Source organism: Antechinus flavipes, chromosome 6 (genome assembly GCF_016432865.1).
Source record: "Antechinus flavipes isolate AdamAnt ecotype Samford, QLD, Australia chromosome 6, AdamAnt_v2, whole genome shotgun sequence".
Lineage (NCBI taxonomy): Eukaryota > Metazoa > Chordata > Mammalia > Dasyuromorphia > Dasyuridae > Antechinus > Antechinus flavipes.
This window is the reverse complement of record NC_067403.1, coordinates 225,973,239-226,000,283: the sequence shown is the minus strand read 5'-3', so window position 1 is coordinate 226,000,283 and position 27,045 is coordinate 225,973,239. Positions and strand designations below refer to the sequence as shown.

Sequence of the window (27,045 nt, the reverse complement as noted above, 5' to 3'; positions counted from 1 at the left end):
AGTGGTGGCAAAAAATTGGAAATTGAGGAGATATTCATCAACTGGGGAATGGCTAAACAAGTTGTCCTTAATAATTGTGATGGAATACTATTGTGTTTTAAGAAATAATGAGCAGGAAAACATGGAAGGTTTACATGAACTGATATGAAGTGAAATAAGCAGAACCAGGAAAACTCTGAATATAATATAATGGTCTATTGTGAATAACTTGAATATTGTTAACAATAAAATGATCCAAGATGTGAAGTGAAATAAGCAGAACCAGGAAAACACTGAATATAGTATGATGGTCTATTGTGAATAACAACTATTCTTAACAATAAAATGATCCAAGACAATTTTGTATGATTTAAGATGAAAAATGATGTTCATCTCCAGAGAAGGAAGCTGTTGAGCCTGAATACAAATCAAAAATACTTTTTCTTTAATTTATTTTGTTTGTCTTTACTTTTTACCCATGTTTTCTTTCCCAGGATGACTTATATATGTATAACCTATGTCAAATTGCTTGCTTTCTCAATGAGGGAGGAGGAAGAGGCAAAGAGGAAAGGAATTTGGAACTCAAAATATGAAAAAAATAACATGTTCACAAATGTAAATATCTTTCTTAAACTACTATGCCCTTTAATGACTTTTTTGTTTTCCACTGTTTAATTTTTAAAAATTAAAACCTTGTTTTCCTATGTCTTTTAAGTATTTTCAAAGTGCCATGGAACCTAAAATAAGGATAATAATTGGATACTAAATATATACTAAAAGAATAAATGTTACCAATGTCTTAATGTATTCTAGTTGTTTTAGATGACATATATTATTTCTTTTCTTGACAACAACACAAAAATTTGGTGATTAATAATAATAATGATAATGATAATGATAACTTACATTTATATTTCAGTTACTATGTAAAATGTACTGTGCTCAGTGATTTATACTTATTATTTCAATGATCCTCACAGCATCCTTGGGGAGTAGGTGCTATTATTCACACCATTTTACAGGGGAGGAAAATGAGGCAAACATGCTAAGTGATTTATCCATGGTCAGTTAGTAAGAGTATGGGGCTGCATCTGCACATGGATAGTCCAGCTCCAGGCCAGGTTCTCTGTCCACTCTGCCCCCTGGGTGCCCAAGTAAAGTCTCACACATGTGTGAGTACAGGAGCCGCCTCTGAGAGATGTGGCGCCTTCCTCTGCTGATCTCCTGGTCCAGGCTCATTGGAGTATCAGGCCAAGTACTTTGTGATCTTTTAGTAGCACTTAGGCCAGAGATAACGGCAAGTATGTCACTTAGTAGCTTTCTGTTTACATGCTCTTAAAACAGTTTTATATAACAGACATAACTCCCAGCATGGTATTACAAAAAAGTCACAAGGACAATTATTTTTCAACCAGAACTGAAGTTTTGCTCACTTTTCATTACATCCATCATTCTTTTTGCAAAAGATCGTAATAAAGGTTTGCCTTACAAAGTTTAAGCATCATTGGTACCATTGCTTACTTGCCAATCTGCAACAATAGGTCGAGAAATAAAAGTATGCATGAAAATTGGTATTCTTCCCATGTAATTCTGAAAAATTTCCACACATACAAATTATCAACTCTTTTTACAAAGGCAAAATAGTCAGTTACTTTATAATTTAGTTTCATTTAGAGTACAAAATTCAGGGAAAAAATGCTTTTTAAAGATGGATGCCTAAATAATCTACATAGCCATTCCACATTGTAAAAATGATATAAATTTCTTCCTCTCCCTGCAACTCCCAATAGCTGTCATATATTATTGAAAAAATTATTTTTTATTTTGTCAGTTAAACTACAAATGAGAGACATTTAAGTATGACACAATTATCTTTAATGTTCACTATATGTCCCTTCTGGACTCTTACAACTACAAATTAATACATTTTCAGTTATACAACCAAGATGATATTGATGATATATTATATTCCAAAATCATAAAATCATGATTTCAAACAGAAAGTTTTAATTTTTTATTTCAAGGTCAATCTATTGATCATACTAGCTCCCAAATATCATTTGGATACTTAAAATAACTTCATATAAGAGACATAATTCCCAGATTATAGGGAACTTCTGAAGTTTTTCATATTTGGTTCTAGAGGGTATAAGATCCCCCTGACATTTATAATCCAAAGAAATAGGCTGAGGGGGTCAGACTTTCTCTTGTGGTGTACCTCTAGTAATGTTTTGTTACTAAGAAGATAGCAAAGAGTAGAGAGGTAAAAACAAAAAGTGAAAATAAGCATTATAAATTTGTAATCTTGATACACAAAGTGCAGCAGGAAAAAAAAATCAGAATGAATGATAAAAGAGATTACATCAATACAAGCATTTTTGGTGTTTTTAGCCTAATTTTCACACTTTTTGGATGAGAATAAAACAAAGGGAGTTGGTAAAATATGTTTCCATAGCAGTCACGTAACAGCATCGATTCACGTGACAAGCCTTTCCTATCTCCAGATACTAAGAGCTTTAGAACTCTGACTCTATTTCAGTTTTAGCACCAGAAATGTTTATCCCTACCTCCCAAATGATGTCAATACACATTTTCTCCATACAATTCATGTCTCTCAGTGTTTACTGCGATATTACTTTGCTGTCATTGTTTTGGCAGATGCACAAGCAAAATCTGATTCTAACAGTTTGACCCTTCTCACTTCTTATGTTCTCTAGGGCATAATAAAACCCAAGATACAATCCCACAGCAGTTAATGAAGCTTAACCTCCCACCCTCTTAATTACCAATGCATTACACCAACTATAGACATCATACTCCTCTCTAAGCTATTTTACAATTCAGCAGAAGTACTACTGAGCTATTATGTAGACATAATCCCAGCCAAATGTGAAATCCTTCTTAAATAAAATCTTTTGATCCTTGCAGGTTTTGGTAACTGTATAATTAATACTACTTAAGAATTATCTATTTATGTATTGATAAATATATAGCTTGATATAGTTTGGCTAATTTTATTTTGCAAAACAGCTACTGCTGCAGGAACAGTGAAATTTGAAAAAAAAAAAAAGAAATAAAATAATGCCTTTGTAACTAATTTGAGATCTTAATTTGAAGTGAAATTTAAAACATTAACATTTAAGTGAAATATTACAGATATTTTAAAAAATTCTTCATAAATTCAAGATTTTTTTCTAGGAATTATGTTATTTTTGGTATTTGACAATTTGGTTATTTTAATTATTAGAAACTTTCAGAAAAGGCCTTCTAAGTATGAGAGTTGAAAATGTAATTTTTAAAAATCGACAAAGATTTTAAAATAACAAATGAATGGATACATAACTTCCATAACATTTTTCTCTTTATTAGCTGATTCTCAGATCTATTTCTAAGATTTTTTTCCCTCTTCTCTGTAAAAAGTGCCAAAATATTTGTCATAAGACAAGTTGTGATACAAAGAACTTTTAGCCCTACAAGGGAAAAAACAATTTGTTTAAAGGAAATCTAAAAAAATGAAGAAATCATTATGAGATATTTTTGATATTTGTGGCCACAAAGCTTACCTACCAGAACCACACAAATGCAAAAATCTAACCACTGAGGTAAGAGAAGTATTTTCAATACCTCTTTTCCCATTGTCTCCTATCTCCACATCTCTTTTCAACATATAAACTAGGAATGTGTTCAGAGGACTGAATAATCTCTCTCTCTCCTTCATTGTTTCCCAACTGAGATGGGGGAAAGAGGGGAGAATAACACAGTAGGAGTAGGAAGCAGGGGTCTGTATGAGATGGTAAGAAGTGTCTGGGGAAGAAAAAAATTAGTTTTCAGTAAGGAAAACTACTTTCATTTAATGACAAACTGATCTAATTTATTTTAAAATACAGAATGAACCATCACAGTCTTGAAAATGCTAAGCATATAAGGATGTCAAAGTAATCTAGACACAACCCCTATGAGGTAAAGGGAAAATGAGCTAGAGACAAATTATGTCACTTGCCCAAGGTCACAGCAAATCAGTTACAAATGACTTCCACAGAAATCAGGACTCTTAATCAAAGCAGAGATACTGCAGAGCAACCCTAACTCATTATTACATTTATTTAAAAGAGGAAAATGGCTTGAGATTCATGGATGGGAAATCTATATGTAATTGTAATATTATTTGCTTCTGTGATGACCTTTCACTTAATTTCTTAACATAAAGAGAAAATACACAAGCTGTCCAGAGATTATTTAAAAAATCATCATGTGGGATAGTGTTCATTTTCCAGATTTTCTAAAATAAGGAATACTGGGATATATTAAATGAGTCATTATGACATTTTTTTTTTCCTTCTAAGAAATGTTCTCCATTTCTTAACAAGGGTTTTAAAGAGTAAAGACGTTACAGGAACCATGTACGAGATGAAAGCTGACGACTTAATTGAGATGACTAAGCAAGGCTCAACTATCTTTTCATACTAAGCAATCTTTCACTAAAACTAAACACAGTGATTGTGTCCTGCTCAAATAAGATACATAGTGAGGTTTCAATAGTTTTAAATAAATATAAAATTAAGGCAATGGATACCAAGATGAAATTTCTCAATAGCAAGTTTTTTTTTTTAAACACTACCTGTAAATTATTCATATTTAAGTAGAATTGTTTTCTTTAATAAAGGATAAGGAAGAATATACTGAATGAAAGCATTGATCTGTAATTTAAAAACAGAAATTATTTCTATTCAAAATGACCCAAATAAATTATTTTTAAAATGGGATCTCACTGTGTAACATTTAAGAATTTGCTAAAACTAAGACCACAAAAAACTTCTAGAGTTTTATAGTTTTTATATGTTTGTTCAATGATTATCACATTCATCTCATAAACAAAAGAGTCAAGTCAAAAGAATATAAGAAATTTTGAAACATAGAATTTTTAAAATAGCATGAATAATGAAATTTGAAAAAAAAATTTATACTATTTTTATACCTTATTCTGTCTTCCTCATTCAAACATTCTAAAGGTAACTTTATATATAAGGTGCATGCATTCATAAAAGCACATATATATATATATACATATATATATATGCATAACAAACAATATGTCACAAAAATATGTCACAAAGTTAATTTCATGTCACCACCAGCAGTTTTAGAAAGTTTATATAGTGAAGGTAGACTAATAACAAGACATTAGACCTCAACTACTTGGTAAAGAAGGTAGCACGAGTATGATTGACCTCATTTTGCCTGCCATAAAACTAGGAAGTGTTTGACGTAAGATCTGAACCTGGGTTTCCTGACTCACAGTCTAGCATGTAATCCATGTTATATTTCACAGTGATCAGACAAACCCAATTCATGGCTCCCCTTCCAACCGCCCCACAGGAGTGTCAGTCAACACTACCAATGTAATGATTTAAGACCTTATAAAGAGGTGGAGTCCAGATGGTGGAACTGCTCAAACAAGACCCAGAGGTGAAAGGGAAACTCCAAAAACGTCACATGGAGCCAGCCCAATTTTGCATAGGGAAGTCTGTGGACACGGGAGTTTGGGGCTGGCAGGAGCTTGCCCAGTGAGAGAGAGCTGAGAAGCAGGGCCCAAGCGGAGGAAGCACCAGAGTAAAGGAAGGCACTGCAGCGAGGGGCAGACCAGGGGTGCCAACTCTGGACTCACAGACTGTGGGAGGCGGGTGCGCAGAGTAGGGGGAGCTGCTGAACACACTATGGTACCCAACGGAGATGGAGTCCTAACAGATTTAATCCTGACCAACCCCGGCTCCCCACCTCTGTCGGGTGAAGGACTCAGAAGGCAGAATGAGGCAAGAACTTTCCGGAGGGCCGGGATGGCAGTCGTTCTGACTGAATGTGCATGCTGGGTGCAGCTGGGGGCCGCCACAGGACAGAGCGGCCCCACAAGACTCGAGTTCATATTCCACCTCACATGTTTGCAGCTGTGAAACTCCACCTATTTAAATTGTTTTTTTCATCTGTAAAATCGGAATAATAATGGTACCTACCTCCCAGGGCTGCTGTGAGGATCAGATGAGATAATAATTGTAAAAGGCTAAACACAGTACCTGGCTCAGGGAAAGCACTAGGTAAATGTTAGCTATCTCTATTAGCATTATTATCATCAGATGAAAAGAGGGCAAGAAGATGGATTTTGGCTAATTAAACTAAATAAAATATTTTTAAAAGACAGGGAGACTGAATGAATTCAAAGAATTGGAATCAGAATGATGAGGACAGAATAAATATCACAAGGATAAAATATTATAAGACCCACATGCCATTCATCAGATACTCATTTGTATCGAATCCATTTCTTTATCAATGTATAAATGCTAATATTAATATTAATAAAAATAATAATAAATGCTAATGTGAATACATAAAATGCTAATTAATTGCCAACCAATCTACTTAATTTCCTTATCATATTAAAATAAAAGTAAGGTTCAGTTTTGTCTTGTACCCTCAAAGACTCAATCAATCAGGATCTCATTAATTCAGGCATTCCCTCTGGTGATTCAGATCATGTACCTGCCAGACCCGCCAAATTTGAAGAACTCTGACCCAAGTTCTTCCCAAAGCTGGACCTTCATTAGACACCTTCAAACCCTTTCTCCTGGCATTCTGAGAGTGTCTGTGGACTACTGTCTATGTCTAATCTTCCCCTCTTGCCATAGAGATTGTCCATTTTAAATTCCTGACATACAATTCCTTGATGACTTTCTTACTCTGTTCTTGGGCTTTCCTTGTGTCCTGCCAAACACACTCATGATGCACCTCTTCAATACCATCTATATATTTCCTTGTAATTCTTTGGAGGAAGTGATAATTTATGCCAGCAAAATGCTAGTCTTAAAAATGGAGGCCTTTGCTTTCCATAGGAATTTGGGGGTCAATAAAATAGTCAATGATCATTTCTCTTGCTTTTAATTTTTTTTGAATGATCTTTTTTTTTTCCCTTTTTCACCTTTCTTCCCCAACCCCAAAGGGGAAAAACAATTATGTATAATAATGAAAAAGGAAAGTAAAAAAAAATTTCCATATGGCCACATCCAAAATTATGTTTTATTTTGGATATTTATTCTATCATTTCTCTGTCAGGAAGAGCTTAGCATTTGTCATTACTGCTCCTGTGGCATCAAAGTTGGTCATCCTATATTGATCAGAGTTCTTAATAAGTCTCTTAAAGTTGTTTGCTTTTACAATGTAGGAGTTAAATTTAAAATTTTTCTTCTAGTTCTGCTCACTTTATTTTGTACCAGATGATACAAGTCTTCCCAGGTTTCTCTGAAACTGCCTCTTTCATCATTTCTTATAGCACAAGAATATTTCATCACATTCATAAACCAAAATTTGTTCATCCATTCCCAAATTGAGGGCTCCCCTTTAGTTTCCAGCTCTTTACCTTAACAAAGAAGGAAGCTACAAAATATTGTTATACATATAAAATCTTCTTCTTTGATGTTTTTAGACCAAGTAGTGGCATTTCTGGGTCAAAAAGTGTGTATAGTTTCAAACTACTTTCCAGAATGTCTGGAGCACATTCAGCTCCATCAACAATGCGTTAACATGCCTGTTTCCTTCATTCTCCTCAACACGTCATACCTATTGGATATGAAGTGATGCTATAATGATCAATCCCCAATTGATAGATAGAGTATGGTTCAGTAGTTCTCAAGGGAAGAAATCCAAACGATCTATAGCAATATCACTGATAACTAGGGATCCACAAATTCCTGAAAGCAATCGAAACTATTCTATTTCTTTTCAACTTTTTAAATTTAATTTATAATTTATAAAGCAGTTTGTGATTTCTGTGTTTCCCTTTTGCAATCTTACTTGATAGTATCATTACTCCATACTAGCTACTTATAAATTTACTTACTATATTATTTGGGGAATGGGTTAGTCAGGGGTACTATATTGGAAATACAATTTCATCACAAAAGCATGATGGGTTATTGTATTCTCTACATCTTTCAGTTCATTGCAAATGGGTAAAGGTGTACTTCATTGTTGACTACACCAGCAAAGGCCTTCTTGTTCTACAGTAATCTATTGGCCTATGTTAATGCCCTCATGATGGAAGTACTCAATGCATATGTAGATAATCTCATACATATTTTAAATATCTGAGAGAGCATATAGGAAAATAATTATTATGTTCTCAGTCATTTTTTGAGCATTTATGAGGATCAAGATAGGTTTTTCCCCTTAACTCTGCTACATACCCCTTTTTAGGATACCTTCCATAATGGACCCTCAAGGCAGTTACAATCATATCATTTTCATTTCAATGTGGCTACTTTTATTGCCTTGGTTTTCACTAGTGTTGTTTCTTGGATCCAAGTGTGGCAGCTTAAGTCCTTTATGAAGAAGACAGTTTGTTAAAATGGATTTTGCAAATCTTTTCCATTTCCCCCCCTGTTTACTTTCCATTTTCATCCTTGAATGATTTTAATATGACTTTGCTGAGTTGAATATCTTACTGAGCTTTCTTCAAACTGGTTTTATCCTCCACTGATTCAATCTTTCTGAGATGATACTGCTTAAAATTGTCTATCATCTTTCTTCAAAAGATTTGACAGATGAGTTTACAGTCTCAACTGGTGATGCCTTTCACAGACAATTCTCTATTTGTCAAGTTAATCAGATGTTTGTTGACTAAGGAATTTTTAGGTCTCTTTTGGTCTCCTTGTTGTAGCAATTACTTTACATTAATTAAACTTCTAGATTATTGTCAGCATGGATACCAGTTCTTTTTGATGTAATGTACTTAAATTAACTGGTATTCTTATATTTAACATCAGAGTAATATCAGGTCAAGGCCTAATGAATATTACAAATGAAGTTATAGCTAAATTGACAAAAGCTAATTCAATGATAGTCAAATTATCCAAAATTTCAATACTTTTAACATAAGCTGAGGCTTCCATAATTACATCAGGCAATCCCTATACAGAGCACATCCGTATACAGGCTACAATTCATGTTAAACTATTAGGCAGTAGGATGATTAAGAAAACTAATGGCATTTTCATACAAAAAAATTATCTCCATTGAAATAAAAAGTAGCAAATATTGTTTTTTCCCCCCAAATAGAACTAACTTTCAGGTAATAATATCTAATTGAATAATACAATAATGATGTCTTCTAGTTAATAATGATATACTCTTTGAGAAAATCTGATACAGGAAAAGCCAAGTTTAACACACAGACAAATTAGAGGGGTAAATACATGATTTGTAAAAATATCCTTAACTTTTCAAAAGAACTTGCCACAGGTTCCTTTATGTAGTTAGCTAACATGTGGCATCTAAAACGATTCAGTTTTTCAAAAATTTATTTATCTACACAGTGTTTTTTTGGACCATGTTTTTGTATAAAGTAAAACAAATATTTAAAAAATTCTAAATTAATTCCTTCATGGGCATTTTAAAATACTTAAAAAAAATCTTCTGTGATCTTTCTCCCAAGGAATTAAAAATATGTCATTAATGTTTATTATTACATTACTCTCAAAATGTTCAGCCAAGAAAGAAAAGGTGGCAGCTATTGTAGGAAAGAGAAGTTATCTATTCATTAATATTCTAAATAAATATAGCTTCTGGAAAATGTCTTCTCAAACAGACACATAATCGGCTGAATTGTTAAATTATGGAAAAAAGAGAACTCTATTTTGTTTTCAGTAAGCCTGAAAATCAGTACTTGTGAATAATTAAAATGCTAAAGAATCAGCAATGTTCTCTGCTAGTAAGTATGAGAAAGTTTATGGAAGTGGATGTAAGGGGACTCTTCTAATTCTGATATTGCCCACATGCCTAAGTAGTACCAGGCCTTCTCATATATACAGAGAAAGGAAAAGAATCAGGATTTTCAGGATTTTAAAACAAACCTTCCTTTAATTTCAGTGCTGAGTAATGAATTATCTTTTTTCTGGATTCTTGACCACAACAAATGTAATATAAATATTTTGGAAGAAACGGCAGTGAATTTCAAAGTTTTTTGGTTTCATGACATGACATAATATAGAAATGGATGATATGTGAAATCAAAGACATATCCAGAATCACTTGATAAAATGTGGATTTTCAGGAATCAAAGCCTCACTATCGAAAGGATCACTGAATTTTTAGCTGGGGATTTGTGAAAGTGAAGTTTATCCTTCTGTCTGTAATAAAACTTCACAGCCTTTCTATTTAACCTGTGACCTCTGATAGTGTGCTAACATTCTCTTTTTAAGGCATCCTCTATTGCTTCATTTAATGGGATAATCACTCTGTGAAGATTGGAAGTGCTACCTAGAAAGTATTACCTTTTGGGGTTTTGCTGGTTGTGACTCATAATCTTTGAGTCTTGCTTATCCCTTAACAAAGAATATTCAAGAGGAAAAATACATTTTGAATAATTCCAATATTTGATTTTGACTTAACCATTTCTTTCTTTGCAGATGATAAATTACTAAAATGCTGTATATTTTTAAAACTTTTTTTGTGTTTTCTTATTTGAATTTTCTTATTGATTCTCCCCCCTCCCCCCATACAAGTAATATTAACTATTTTATAGTTGACATGGATGAGCATTTTATAGTTTCCAAATAAAATCATCTTTAGGCCTGGAATCTTAGAACTGATAAGATCTTAAGACTACTCATTCCCTTAGGTAAATAGAAGTCAGTGTGGTATGATGAAAAGGACATAAGCCGAGCAATCAGGAGACCATTGTACAAATCTAAATTTGCCATTCACTTGCTGGGTCACCTTAGGCTAGTAACTTAACTCCTTTAAGTTTTTCTTTTCTCATTTATGAAACAAGGGGGTTAAAGGAGATGAAGATTGGACTAATGATCTCTAAAGTCCCTTTTAGCATTAAAGCTCTATGACTCAAGCATTAATTCAGTCATAGCTTTTCTCTAACATGTGGGTCATATTCCTTTATGTTTGCCTTTGTTTAATTGACAGTCCTCTGAATGCCAAGTATATTGCAAGAGCAATGGCAGAAATCTCTTCTCTCTCCACTTCTAAAGAATAGACAGCAACAGAATGGTTTTTCCCCCTCCCTATAGTTCTCTATCATGGCTGTGTTTATAGCTCATGCTGTATTTCTTTACTGGCAAATTAGGCACATGTCATCTTACAAACTTGGCCAAGAATATAGGTCAGTGCAAACAGCGCTTTTCCTTAGACTTCAGATGCCAAAGAACTTCAACACTGGGGCTACCACAGAGGGGTTCAGAATTTTAAATAAGCTCTCTCACAAATGGCCTAAAAACAAGAATAAAGCACCAGGGTCAAACAGCCAGTTTCCGGAACTGGCTCAACAAGAACTGTAAACATGGAAAAGTGTAAAAGCTGTCTAGTGCTCTCCAGCTCAGACTCAATGTCAGATGCTGAAATGGAGGACAGTCTTCTTGGCAGCTCAGCCTTTCTTTAGGGTGCCCTGAAACAAGCTGAGAAAGGTGCTACATAGGCACTAGGTTAAGCTTACTGATTGCATTTGGCCAAATGATGTACATGAACAAAAAACGTTTATAAACAGTAAACATCAACAAAGATTTCTAAAGTTTCAAAAAAGCTGGAAAGCATGAAAAAATATCCCAGCTACTGGGTATAACATACTTAGGCTGACTGCAGAGAATGCTTAAGTAACAAAAAGAACATTTCAAGGTTCAACAAATGATGATGAAATTATCACATGGTGCGATATAAGGAAAGACTGGAAGGGCAACTGCGAGATTGATAAGTATCCTAATCTGTTCTCCAGCACAATCTGCCTTCGGCCTATTGGCCCAGCCTCCAGGCCGCAGCCCCATTGGCTTACTGGCTGGGCCTCTGTGGCTTTGTACAGGCTGTCCCCCACCACCCAGCATTTATTCAGTCTTTCCTGTGTGCTAGGCCTTGTGCTAAAATCAAAAGCATAAATAGATCCTATTTTTAAGGGACGGACAGCATGTTAACAGATATATACACAAGATACACAGCTTCTAGGAGTGGGAGGGGCTGGGGAAAGCTTTTGGCCTGTGACCTGAAGCTGGAAGAATGGCAGGGAGTGGAGAGGAGAGAAGAAAGGGAGAATCTTTCTTTCCGGGGAGGGAAAGGAAGAGTGAGTGTTAAGACATGGATGGACACCGAGATGGCGCATTGTATATGTCCAACAGCAAGGAAATCAGGAGGCACGGAGAGGGTTTCATTGCCTCTCCACCTCCATTTCTGGGTATCTTTGTCTTCCTTCAAGCCCTCAGCTCAGGAACTATTTCTGTCCAAATCACTGCAGTTATGAGTATTCTCTCTCTACGTTTTATCCCTCAGTAGAATATAACCACCTTGAGGACAGAGGCTTTTTTTCCCCTCCTGTTTTTGTCTCTGTTCAGCACTAACCGAAGGGCTTTCTACAAAGTAGGCACTTTATTTCAATTGTCTCCTGAAAGGTATGGTTGAGAGAAATTATACTTTCAATATTTTAGAGTACTGTGAATTTCTATTAAAAAAAAAAATCTTGATTGCCCTGAAAAACTTTTGGCATGTTATAAATTTTATTTTATTAGGTTATTAACTTTTATATAAAATTTCAAATAAAACTTGGTAAATGTAGTGAAAATTCAATAAGCACTAGAGTATTAGAGAATATCTGTTTATATAATCATATGTTATTGTTTAATAAGTTCTGATTTTTTATATTAAAGATAAAATGCTGTTACAATTGATTTTAAACTTCAAATGTTTACTTAACATTTTCTTTGGTTCTGAAAAGCAGTACAAACAAAGCAAGCATTCATTTAACAATCAAGTTATACTTAGAGCATGACCTTTGGCAAACATACACTTAGTCTGTGTCTATACTTTTCAAAAGTAATTTCAGATCATTTAAAGTCATGTTAGCCTCCCACTTTGTTTTATTCATATTGCTGTTAAATTAGGAATAATTAATAAATTAAGAAATATAGCAATAGGAACAATAATTTTCATTTCCCCTCAAAATTTAGATGTTTTTGCTTAGTATCAAATTTATCTAACTTTATTTTGATGAAGTTTATTTTCAATAGCAATCACAGATACATTCTGTAATATTATGACTGTCCATTTAATTGTGCAAATCATTAAACTTCCTACATGCATATTCCAACAAGTAATGAATTTTTGGTATGTTTATTCTAATACTATAATAACGAATTATGGAAAGAGGGGGCAAAAGGTTTTATTCTCGTTTTTATTACAAAGTACATTTTTATGTCATATGATCTGTTAATGAAAAACAATTTACACAATGACAAATTTAAAAGTATTCAAAAAAGATGTAAGCAGTTTTTACTGTCTTTCTGAGTTACCACATAGCAGTTCTACTCCTATGAATGGTTATTATGATATATACACTTAAGAGGTCCATAAGTATTCTTTTAAATAAAAGTGTATTAACTGAGAAAAAAATGCTCACAGCATATGTGTTTAAAAGGCTTTTTAAAAACATCATGTATATTGTTCTATAGGATTTTCTACAGGGGTGTAATTTTTCAGTGTAACATCTTAATGCTGACTTCCTGAAGGAGCTTTGACTACAATAGGCATGAATATGTTTTCAAAGGATGATGGATAAATTGCTGGGTGGTAATATAATATATCTTAGGCAGCTGATGGGGCTTTTTATCCTCTACTTGTCTTTTAGTTATACACAGTTTTAAGATAATTATGGTCTATAAGATTGTCTTTTCCCCTTCTTTGTATCAGCAATATTTGTCTTGGTTATAGGTTCAAGAAACTCCCAATCATATATCTTAAAATTAAAGCAGAGCAATTACTGGATTTCGTTATTGTACTATATTTGTAAACACTGCTTAATGCCTCTGTTTTGGTCACTCATTTGTTAGAATATTTGCATAATGGTAAATTTCTAAATATGTTATTATTATTTAAATATTGGATATACTGACACTGAATATTTTATGAAAGCCAGATTATTAACATAACATAGTTTTCTTAGTATAAAACGTCCAAATATAAAGCTACTAGAATTTGCATCTAAAGTTGTTAAGATCACAGATCTGGACCTGGAAGAGCCACGGGAGAATGATTAAAATGAGACCCAGCAATGTTATATGCCCTGCCCAAAGTGATGTGAATAGTAAGCATCAGAGGTGGGCTCCAAAGGTTACTCTTCCAGAAGAACTCATTTTATCTCCATTCTACAATTTAAATTTTGTTTGATCATAATTTTCAATCACCCACCACCCCCCTAAAACATTTAAGGACATTAAATGGCATAGTTATCCAATAAAAAGTGAAGCTCTGAATTTTTTGGCAACTTATAACAGGATACTATGAAATAATGATATATCCTCATGTAAAACAAGTTAATAAGAAAGCAAAAAAAGATAAATATTGCTCATGGAAAACTGAAAATTACTAATTAGTATAAATACAGGTAGAGATAATCAAAAACCATATACTTTCAAAATAATACATTTATACCATGTAAGATTTTAAAATTATTTTAAATAGTAGGCACATTATAAGTATCATATGTAAGAACTTTGAATATTGATTTAATAATTCAAATCAATTTTAAATGTAGGTGAATATAAGGAAATTAATTATATATAAAGTCAAAAGAGACAGTTTGGTACAGTAGGTTAATGCCCCATCTTTGCCTCTAATATATGTTGGCTGTGTGACTTTGACTCAGTGGCTTAACCTGTCAGGGCTGCAGGAGACATTAAATCCACAAGCTGTGGAACAACTGTAAATATTCTAGCGGTCATAAAGAGAGTTTTTTCACAAGAAGCTGTTTATCTGAGGAATCAGAGTCAAAAGGGATTTTGGGGGGGCAATGGCCAAATATAGTTAGTCTACACAAAAGATCAAGTCTATTATTCTAATTATTAGACACAGTCCATTTTTGACAAGCATAAAATTGTCATATATGTGAAATTTTCTAATTAAATATAAACATCTTTCAAGCTGTATGCTGCAAAAACAAATAAATAAATAAAATAAAAACAAATAAAAACCTTCAGTATCTTTTATGATACAGAAAGAAAATCCACCATTCAGAACCATTAGAATTTCTTGGCAGCAATTATATCATGTCATCAGGAATACATTCTTTCTAAGTGCACAAGATAAAACATAATGGACATAATGACAGTAGAACATATTCTTTGTCAAAAGACATCTATGTTAGTCCAAGTAAAAGGACTTCTAAATAATAAAATAAGTGTTCTACCCACATGAATGTTAGTGTATAAGTTAGTAAATTTCTGAATACTTTAAATGTAAGAACTGCTTTTGAAAGGTAAAGAAAATCTGATTAAAATTTCATGAGACTTGTTCACTTACTATAGTACTGAAAAAAATCATGTGTCAAAAATATGGGTGAGATTGAGAAAAGAATAATAAAATAATACAAAAAAGAAAATGCTGTAAATGTTAAGTCAATAAAATGTTTTGTAGTGCCTATTGTGCTCAACATGACTTTTTTGTTAGTTAAAAAACTCAAGTACACTAAATATAGATATTTTAAAAAGCAATCAATGTGGTGGAAGTAAAATGGTATTGACAGGACAGTGGTTACAAGATCTGACTGGCTATTAACTCTTGATGGAATCTTAACAATTCACCAACTTTCCCTTCTACTGCTAACAGTGTTAAAGCTAGACTTAATTGTAAAGGATTAATTTTGAAAACATGCTCAAAGACACCCATGCATACACAATCTTCATAATTTCACACATTAAAGAAATATTTTCACATACTTGTAAAATGTCGTCAGGGTCTTCTTTGGCAGAGGCAAGCAACAAAGTATGCCCACAGACTATTCCCTCAGCCAGGAAATACTTGAAGAGCAAATTGGAATAAATATTATATTTGTCCTCCTCTGTAAAATAAATGAATAATTTTAGAATATGTAGCATTTGATATGCATATTTTATAAAGCTTATGTTTTATCCCTTAATCAAAATCTTCAAAATAAGTATTTATCTAACTTTCTTTCAGGCTATAAAGTAACTCAACAAAGAAATACTTCCTTTCAATTAGTTTTTATTAAGTACCTACTATGTGCCTGGCACCGGAGATACTAATTTAAAAATTAAACAATCTCTATCATCAAAGAAAAAAATAACATATGTCTATGTCAATTAAGAGCAAGGGGATCCGCTTTCTTTGACCTACCAAGTAGAGGTACTGTGTTTGGTAAGATAATAAACACAGGATAAAAAATATTACAGTCTTTTTCCATTGTATGATTGATTCCCAAAGAGTACTTATTAGATTTGAACACAATTTTAATCATGATAAAGTCTGAAGCAAAAAAATATATGAACTGGAGGTGCCCTACTGAACAGATCAAAACAGTCTCTTTAATTCTCTGTGACTTGACACTTTAGACTAAACTAAGCCCTTCTTCTTCCCCACTTCAAATCTGATATCCCCATACCCTTTTTACATATCCAACATACACATATACATGGGAGGAAAAATTTTTAAAGATGAAATATAATCACTTTAACATAATATTAAAAACTAAGTTGCCTTCTGGAAATATCCTTAAAAACTTAATCAAAGAAGATAATATTTGTATAAAAATTCTTCTCATTTATATTCTAAATGCCAAAAACAGCACTGAAAGCATGTATAGGAGATATCTTTTTATATAGAAGGTATGTTACCTGCATTTTGCAGGATTCATATGGTAGGAATACAGAAATAGCATATAAATATTGCCAAGAGAGAATATAGTTAAGCCATTATTGATAGTTAGAAGTAAAAATAATACTATTATATTGATTTGTAAAATAGAAGTATTAAAAGCATTCTTAACTAGCAATAAAGAACAAAGTAGAGGTGATAGCTCATTTACAAAGAATTCACTTAACAAAAAAAGTAGAGAAGACATAAAATTTAACAACAAAAAAAACCTCTTAGTACATTGAATTGTAACTGTATGTATTAGAGGGCCAATTAATTTTTAATATAATTTGTCCCAAGTTAAATAGTTTAAGTTTTCAATTGATTTTTACATACCTTTAAAATAATTTACAGTGGCTCTTGTGAGTATTTAAAAAAAAAAAAAAAAAAAAAAAAGGAAATGCTTTTGCTACCTCTGCATTACTTTCACAGTTGAAATTGAAACTATTAGAGAATAAACAAAACATAGGGAAAATAAAGGCCAAATTTACCAGTTTGATAAATTTTAATTTGTATAGGAATAATTTGAAATGTATAAAAAATTTATGTAATAAAGAAAAAAATTAGAGATGTTAAATATATATACACAAGGCATTAAGACAGTGGCTTTGATTGTTTTGGGGAAATTGTGCATTGCTTCCAATGACATTCAATTTTTCTCTGAAATAAAAGTTCATTTTTTTTTTAATATTAGGCAGCATGATTTAGTGGGTAGAGGACCAGTCTTAGAATGGGGAAGATCTGGATTTAAATTCTCCCTCTGAAAAACAGTACCTGTCAGATTATCAGCAAGTCTCTTAAACTATTGGTATTCCAAGTAATTAAAACTATTAAGATACAGATGAGTTGCCAATCTATATTGATAGAAAGCATTATCAAACAAGAGTTTCTTAGATTGATCAAACCAAAGATCTGTATCCAAAGATAAAATTTTAAAAAACCAATATGTTCTATGTAAATCACATGGGAAGTAGCAACACATCAATGAAGAATTGTACAGAAGCAACAATAAAGAAAATGTCGTCAAAGATCTAGAGGAGCTGAACTAGGCAATCTAGTTGATGGGCTGTCTCAATATTTCAGTGGTATTTACAGTACAAATTAAGAAATTTAGAGAAAGGCCTACAGCACCTTGTAGGAACCTTCTGTGCAGGGACAACATGCCACAAGGTGAGCTATAGTTTGGGAAGGACTAGCCACAGGCCCAGTTAAGTGGGATGTTACTATGTATATGTATTTTCCTTCCCAATCCTTTTAAAATTAATTTACCCTGCCTCTATTATTCCACTTCTTCAGTGCCATCAGTGTGGATAGTCTGGAAATAGATACAGATCCCAACTTTGCAGTTCCTAAAGTGATGGTCATCTTAGATAAGGAAGCTCTTCAAGTTAGGGGAGTTTGGAGTTTGAACATAGCTTCTGGCACCTACCAGCTACGTAGGTCTGAGTAAGTTACTTGGCCTATGCCATAGTTTCTTTATAAAATATGGATAATAATGCCATAGTACTTACTTCACAGGACAATTATGAGCATCAAGTGAGATACATTACGTAAAGTGTTTTGCAAACTTTAAAAAATATGTCTGCTCTAACTCCAAACCCAAATTAATTTTTATTTGCTCATCAAACCATATTTCTCTAGTTGAATGTAACCTTCTTGAGGATAGGAGTTATTTTGCTTTTATTTTTATATCCACAGGACCTAGAACAGGGACGCAATAAATACTTACTGAAATAAAATATATCTTGATTTATTCTGACTGATGAAATTCATTGCACTTGTGATCAACCTTGTGATGATAAGTTTCTTTGAATTGAGCTGGGACAGTACTTAGAAATCACCTGCTTTGTGCTGGTGCTACACTCAGAACCTTCCCAAACCCAATATGTCTATGTTAGCGTCAATAGACAAGAATTTCATAGCTTAAAATATCCTGGAAGATAAAGACACCTGGAAGATTCATGTACCACTGACGTAACTTTCAACCCAGGCCCAAAGCTAAGACTTCTTCCATGGGATATCCTATAACTATATATAATTCTCTCTCTCTCTTTCTCTTTCTCTCTCTCTCTCTCTCTCTCTCTCTCTCTCTCTCTCTCTCTCTTTCTCTCTCTCTCTCTTTCACTCACACACACACACACACACACACACACACACAACTATTAGCATTAAACAATAAGATACATATTAAAGGAAAACTTTAAACCTGAATTCTGTTTTGAAGATTTTTAAAAAAGCATTGCCAGCTTCTTAATTACATATATAACTATTGGCATTAATCGATGATAAATATTTGTTTAAATCTGAATTCTGTTTTGAAGAGGATTTTTAAAAAAGCATTAAGTCATCTACTCAACTCTCCAGCAATTGTTACTATATAAGTGGAATTGACTGAAGAAAAATGACCTGTCAGATCCTTTTTCATATTTTCATTTTCAGGATTTCATTAAGAATGGCCTTGATGAGTGTATAGATTTGAAATATAGGATGAGGTAAGAAAGCATTACTACAGGACCTACTCTGTGTCACGTATCATGCTAAATGATTTTACAAATATTACCTCATTTGATTCTCACAAGAGAATGGGAGGTAAGTATTGTTCCTATCACCATATTATGGTTGAGAAAATAGAGGCAGAGGTGAAGTGACTTTTCCCCATAACTAAAAAGTATCTGAGATCAGTCCCAATGGCCTGAGCCCTGTGCCACCAGCTGCCAGTAGAACTCCAGTCTCCAACCCCATGTCCTCTCTATGGCATTGAAAGCCCTTTGCAGACTGAGGAACCATTCCTCCCATCACATAGTCTGTTATTCACCCAGGAACTCCCTGCATCTCCACTGGGCTTTTTCCTCCCCTGTCTTCTTCAAGGCTTCCACTTAAGGCCACCAGATACATGAGGACTCCTGTACGGACTCCCAAGCTGCAAAATAGGGGCGAGTTGACATGAAGAATCATAATTTTTGGATATTCTATAAACACTGATTAATACATTGATATTTTAAGCTATGAAATTCTTGTCTACTGACGCTAACATAGACATATTCTCTCTCTCTTTTTTCTCCTTTTGGGACAGACCTTGCTTTCACTGACATGAGGAACTCTCAGTGAAAACAAGGTGTGTGACACTGGCAAGTCAGTGTCTCCCAAACTCAGTTTCCTCAGGTGAAATCCCAGGGTTACACAATCAGCATGCGTCACAGGTACAGGTTGAACCAAGTCTTCCCAAATCCAAAGCTAGCCCTCTGTCTACTGTCTCTCAGCCATCCTGCTACAGGGAATGAATTTTTACAATCTTCACTTTGTTGCAAGGAATGAAAGAAAATAAAGGAAATAGCTCTTAAGGGCTGTTCATGGATTCTTGGTAGAGGCAAAGAAGGGAAATGGAAGTTGTTTTTTTTCCCCTGCATTTGAAGGCAATGAGAAACATCATTTTATGGAACATTTGATAATCTCATATTGTCGTATTCATGGTAAATATTTGAGAAGCAGTGCCATGAAAAGAAATGCAGATGATATACCCAAAACTAGTGAAGAGGATGAAGAAGAAAAGAAACTCAACAAGAAAATCAATAAGAACCTTACAAATTAAATCAAGCTTTATTGTGATTCTCAGTACCTGCAACCCAAAGATGGGCACAGGTGAGGAAGATGCAAGATTTTTTTCTAATGGTTCAAAATTAAGGAAGAAGAAAGGCTAAAGACTTGTGGAATGTATAGAAGTTTCACTCTATTCATAAATTCTTTTTTTGGGAAAATAATCAAAAGGAACAAGACACAATGAGTCCCCAATAAAATAACAAAAATGGAACATCTCAATTAGATGTGTATTTGCTAAATATTTGCAATGAGCCAGTATTATGTCTTGGGGTACAAAGACAAGAACGAAGCATTTCTTGTCACCAAGCCACTTATATTCTATTGGAATATAATGGAACTCTACTGATGGAAGTTATAAGATGGTGAAAAGGAATGGAAAAAAATAACAAAATAAGAAATGTAATGTTCTTCTCTAAAATGTAATCTTCTCTGGGAGCAGGTTTCTTGGGGGGCTTCTGGAGGCAGCCTTCATTTCAATTCAGTATAATCACCCCAAATGCAGCCATGTTAAAGTCCAAATCCTTTATTGTCTCCTTTTAATTCTTGTCTCCTTCCTGGGGCCCAGTTAACTTTCTTAGAGGCCTATCTCCCTCCTTTGTTCCAAGAGCTCCTGCCAAAAAGAGCCTCTTTGCCTCTTACAGCTTTTGCCTCTAGCTTCTTCTGAATGAGCTTTTAGTGGGCTTCTGTCTCCAGCTCCCTCCGAATCCAAAGGTTTGTGCTTCAGTCTCCAGCCAACACAAAGGTGGAAGATGGAATGAATCTGTCTCCTCCTCCGAGACCTTCTAATGGGCTTGTCCTTTTTAGCCTTGAGAGCTCCTCCTTATATATACTCTCTTAAAGGTGTGAATCTTGTGGAATTATCGTAAGTACTAAGTACATGTAAATTAAGAATCATTATCTCATCAATTCCACTGACTTAGCACCTTGTAAGAATCCTAACAAGAAATAATAAAGAAAAAAGTGGTGAAATCCTCAAATAAAGAAAAGGCTTCTCATGGATATAAAAAAGATGAAAATGGAAGAAATGTAACATTACTATAAGATGGAAAGATTTTCAAAGATTATTACAACATATACTTGTCACCAGCAAGGTCAACAGAGCATAACCAGACCACCCAGAACACTGCTGATCTTGTCATCTTAAAAAGAAAATGGGATAAGCACCAGTCAAGAGCTGGATGAAAGATGACCTGCAAAAAGCAGTTGCAATAGATGTTGAAAGCATCCAGGTGTAGCCGAGTGTGGACCCTATCAGGAAGACCTGAATCCACATGCTGCTTCAGTTACTTTCTGAGCTGTGTGACATTGGCAAGTCAGTTTACCTCTCCCAAACTCAGTTTCCTCAGTTATAAAATGGGAGGTTGGAGTTGATGGTTTCCAAAGTTTCTTCTAGTTTTAAATCAATGAATGAGTCTATGAGTCTTTAAGAAGAAAAGGTAGAAATGGTGCCAGAGAGAGCAACTGGAGAATACCAAGTGTACAAAGACTATGTTTGTGATGAAAGTGACCTAATTATGAGGGTGTAGGTAACTAAAAGCACAAAAAAATAGGATCTTATTATTATAACCAAACACTACTCTCATTTCCTCACATAGATGTATATAGAATTTTTAAAAGAATAAATTATATACAAATTGAGGGATCAATAATAAGCATACAGATGGGAACAGACAACCTTTCACAGCTAATATATAACAAACCACATCTTATTATCGAATGAAATATTTATTCATTCTTATGTCCTAATTACTCTCAAACCTATGTATCTAGTCTTAAATTTTGCTGAACTCCAGTCTTACACTTCCAACCACCTATTAAACATCTCAAACTAGACATTTAAAACTCAAAAACTGTACAAAACTGACCTCATTATCTTTCCCCCCTCCCAAATTTCCTTGTTACTATTAAGGAATCTATCATATTTCCAACACCCCCAAACTTGAAACCAGCTATCATCCTTGCCTCTTCATTACCTCTGACTCCCCATATCTAAGGCCAGCTGATTTCCCCTTTGCATCATCTCTCAAATACATTTCTTTCTTTCCTCTGACACTGCTAACACACTGGTGCAGGCCCTCATATTCCCATGCCTGGATTATCGCCTTCTAGTTGGTCTGCCTGCCACAAGAATCTTCCCACTTTAATTTATGCTCTACCTAGATGTCAAAAAGATTTTTCGAAGGCGGAGGAATGACCATGTCAGCCTGTACTCAAATATGAATGGTGCTCCATCAAAAAAATAAAATTTCTCTGTTTGGTATTCAAAGATTTAGTTCCTCCTACTTTTAGAGTTCTCTTATATCTTTCTAAATATTTTCACAAGTATTTGTTAGTGGTTGTCCACCACATCTGAAATACTTGCTCTCTCTTCTCATGTCTGCTTCCTAGCTTCCTTCAATTTAAGTTAAAAATCCTATCTTCTAATGGAAGCCTTTCAAAATTCCTCTTTCTTTGCCCCTCCTCCATCCCTCTCCTTTGTTTATTATTTCCTATTTATCTTGTATATAGCTTATTTGTAAATAGGTCGCTTGTATCTTGTCTCTCCCAAAAGACTGTGAACTGCTCGAGGGCAGAGACTGTCTTTTAAATTTCTTTGTATGCCCAATACATAGTGAAGTGTATGGCACATAGAGCCATTTAATTAATGCTTACTGAATGAGTAACAAGATCCTATTTTACTGTAAGGAAAAAAACAAGCATTTTATTTGGTAACACCAATTTTAACCTTAAATGCTCACCTTTAAGAATATTTTAAAATTATTTAAGATTCTTTGAAGGAATTATAAAGTAGGAACAAATCCTGTAATCATTTAACATTGAGAAAAATAAAAAAGGAAAATGTTCCTTCCCCAGTGGTTTATCTTCCATTGCTATGAAAGAAATCCAGTACAGATTTCAAGAAGTAGGTTTTCCCTACAGATGCCAGATGTTCTATATATTCCTGTTTGTTGACATCTTTGTGTTGATTACATCAAGCCCCTAAATACTGCCGAGCCTTCTCAATGATAATCATATCACTCACAACAGTTTGGTCTAACTATTGCCAAGGAAAAGCCAAGTAGATGATGAATGACTTTTTCAGGTGATGAAATGCAGAAGAATGTACAAGCTATAGAGCTCACACATAATGTATTTATCTTCGACAGATATTAAAAATGAATATTGCAGAAGGAGCCCTGTCCCTGGGAGGGAATTAGATTAAAACAGGACAAGGATAAATACAAAAGGTTAGCATGGATTTGTAAGAATAGCATGAGGAAGACCAAGAAAAGCTGGTTTGTAAAAAAATCTAAAAACAACAATCAGTTCTTTTGTCATAATGAAACATGCACCAAACCTACCCCAGAACTCAGCCCAGAATAGTATAGGGCTGCCTCAAAGATCCATAGCCATTCAAATGAGAATAGTCAGTAATTTGTACATCAAAAACGAACTCCCTGGAAAATATACATGGTGTAGACTATAGCCCTAAGGTGGGGCACCTTTTTTTTTTTTGGACAGGTACTGTGGATGGACAAGAAGCAAGGCCCAGAACTGAAAAAGAAAAAAGTAGACTGTTTTTCATTTAGAAAACCATGAAGTTCTTTCAATGATCCCAAACTGTACCCTGCCCCCAAAACACTTAATTGAAAACAATATTCTGCTGGTGATGCTATACTGTTGTAAAATATGGTTCAAAATGATCTCAAAAGAATTATAAAATTATAGGTAACTCAAAAAGCATTGGAAAAAATGCATATGGGTGGATATAGGTTCTTGTTTCCAAGAAGTAATACAGAATATATCACTGAGGACATGCACAATCAGAAAAGGATATAAGCTCATCATACAGCAAAAAGGGACCATCCAAGTGAACTGGTATTCATGAACTATTAAAAGACAGAAAAAGCCCTTTTTCAGGAAGGGCTCCAGGACAGATTTATGGAAGATTTATGGAAAGAGAAAGACAAGAAGCTTGTAAGATGAAAACGAATAGATCTGCACCAATAAAGCTTGTGCCTTCACTGATAAAAATCATAGAGTCACTGACATATTAAGGATATTTGATATGAAGAAAAATAAAAAGGAATAAATAGGCTTGTTGTTTGGAAAACACTGTAATCTTAAATGATGACACAGAGAAGACAAAAGTAATCAAGTCCAATTTTGTTTCCATTCATCAAGAGAATAGGTTTCCTAGAAAATCAGTGTACTTTCCATCTTTGGAAGTATTCAAACAGATAATTGATGTCCATCTGCTTGGTATGATGTAGATAGGTTTCTTGTAATGTGTGAAAGACTAGAACAGGTGGCCATTTCAAAAGTTATGTGTACACAATTATTAAAAAAAAAAAAAGCAGGTCTTAAGTGATATGTTGTCAGTAAAAGACAAATTCAATATAATTAATGAATTTCCAAATTTTTCTAACTCTTTAGATAGCAGAAGATAAAGTAATAATGTCTAATTCTTTATGATATCAAAATTTTAAAATTCACTTGATCAGTTGGCTACTAAATTCAGTTGCATTTCATATCTTAAAATTTTAAATATTATTTACTAAAGTATTAAAGATCTAATAGATTTTAAAACTACCTTAGAGTAAAATATAATACATATTTTTTAAAAATTCACTGACTAAAGCCAGGGTTTGATATTTTGGCATAATTATCTAATCATTTTAAGTTCAATACTTCAATTTTGGTGAATAAATATTGAACATCTACTACATTCAAGGTATTAAATAGGTTAAAAGATGAGTAAGATGTGGTTTCTTTTCTAATGGAACTTGGATAAGTAAACAAATAATATTATATACCTCAAGGCAATTCTTCATTTCTGATTTTATTTTATCTTATCACCCCTTTAAGGAAAATTATAGATGAATCAACAATAAAAGGATTTAGTTTTTTTTAAAAAAGGAAATTTTTTAAAAATTCTACATAAGAATTAATAAGAATTATAAGTCATAATTCAATCACATTCTATACGAACCGATTAGAAGCAGTGTTCCAACAGCTAAGCCACCACCTGGAAAGAAAACAAAACCAAAAAAAGAGAATTAATTTACCTTTTTCATATTACCTTTCATGTGCAAGTAAGATTTTATCAAGAATAGGTGATACAATAAATTTAAATTGGTTATGAACAACATTTTAATTACCTTTGTGATACTTTTATTCAATGTACTATTATGAAATAATTACATATTATATGTAATTACACACTACACATTACAATTACTTTCATAATATCCTGCACTATCCTCCTTTCTTTAGCAATGGGACCATGCTGTGATCAACATAACTGTAGTTAAGCATTTCAATAATGTTATATTTAGCATTAGTTAACAAATTAACTCAGTAGCCAAGACTTAAATATGCACAATACTGTAACAGTGACATCAATACATTTAGGAAAGAAAGGTTATTAGGATAGAAATTTCACTCTGATATGTATTCTCCCATGTAACATGCCTCACTGAAAGGAATAATTAAAAATAATTATTTCTTTCTGTTTAGAGACAATTTTAAAGACTAAACACTTTAGTAGATATTAAGGTCTAAGTACATTTAACAATTAATTTTGTTCAAAATGCAATGACAAAATCCCAACAATTTTATCAAAAGTTAACAGGAAAGTTTTTTTTTTTTGTTTTTTTTTTTTTAACAGAAAGAACAGGGGCAGCTAGGTGATACAGGACAGAGTACTGACACTGGAATCAGGAAGATTTGAGTTCAAATCTGACCTCAAACATTTAAATAGCTGTTTGACTCAGAGCAAGTTCACTTAACTAAATAAAAGAGTAGTAACTACAAGTAATATCTAGTATTTATACTAGTGACCCAAAGCCACAGAGGGAATAAACTCCATTCCTGTGACTCTAACTACAATGCTTTCATATAACTTCAAAATTTCTGCCAATATTTTCATTATCAACACTGTACAAAAACTATGACAACAGTAGTTGACAAAATAGTATCCCAGGAATTAGTTTCCTCTCAAAGTTAAAATAATTGCAAGTATTACACAAATCACCTGAAAGCACTTTTATGAAATTAATATTTTTATTCTGATTCCAATTATTGGAATCATCATAGTTTGGTAATATATCTAACTTCAAGACAGAATATTAATTAGGAATTAATTAGGAACTTACTAGACTTCCAAAAAAGTGGATGCAATATAGGAGAAAGGAATGAGAAATAGAAGGGGAAAAAATGATTGCTGTTCTGAGTTGTTGAAATGTTTCCCTGAGGAATTTTGGATAATCATCCATAATTCAAATACATTATTCTAGGAAGAGTATTCTTCAGTTTGTGTGTATTTTTATGGTGACTTGGTTTAGTTATTAGGTTGGAAGTATACTTTTTTCTCTTTTAGAATTGGCAAACTCTTTTGTAATTACATTTAAATCACACTAATGCACAAGGAGCAAAAATTCTTTTGACTATTGCTTAAACTAAAGAGGCAACTAGGTGGTGCAGTGAATAGAGTTTTGGGTCTGGAGTGAAAAAGACTCCTCTTCCTGAGTTTCAAATCTGGCTCAGACACTTCCTAGCTATGTGATCCTGGACAAATCATTTCCCCCTCTTTGCCTCAGTTTTTTCCTCTGGAAAATCAGCTTTAGAAAGAAATAGCAAACAAAGCTAGTGTCTTTGCCAAGAAAACATTTATTGGGGTGATAGACATGTCTGTCTGAACAAAAAATCTAAAGGATACTAAGAATGCAATAAAAACAACTGAACAAAAAAACTAAAGTATATACTAACAAACTAATAGTAATCACTGAGGATGAGTAATTCAAA

At 33.4% G+C, this 27,045-nt stretch overlaps 1 protein-coding gene across 1 annotated transcript in view; it reads right to left on the bottom strand.

The window, feature by feature from the left end:
- ELP4 (elongator acetyltransferase complex subunit 4) overlaps positions 1 to 27,045 on the bottom strand; it is a 242,451-nt gene that overhangs the window by 205,718 nt on the left and 9,688 nt on the right. The window contains exons 2-3 of the mRNA XM_051964763.1: positions 25,232 to 25,267; positions 15,729 to 15,850 (exon numbers count right to left, since the gene is read on the bottom strand). Of these exons, the coding sequence (XP_051820723.1) occupies positions 15,729 to 15,850; positions 25,232 to 25,267 (158 nt within the window). The remainder of the gene's footprint in view (positions 1 to 15,728; positions 15,851 to 25,231; positions 25,268 to 27,045) is intronic.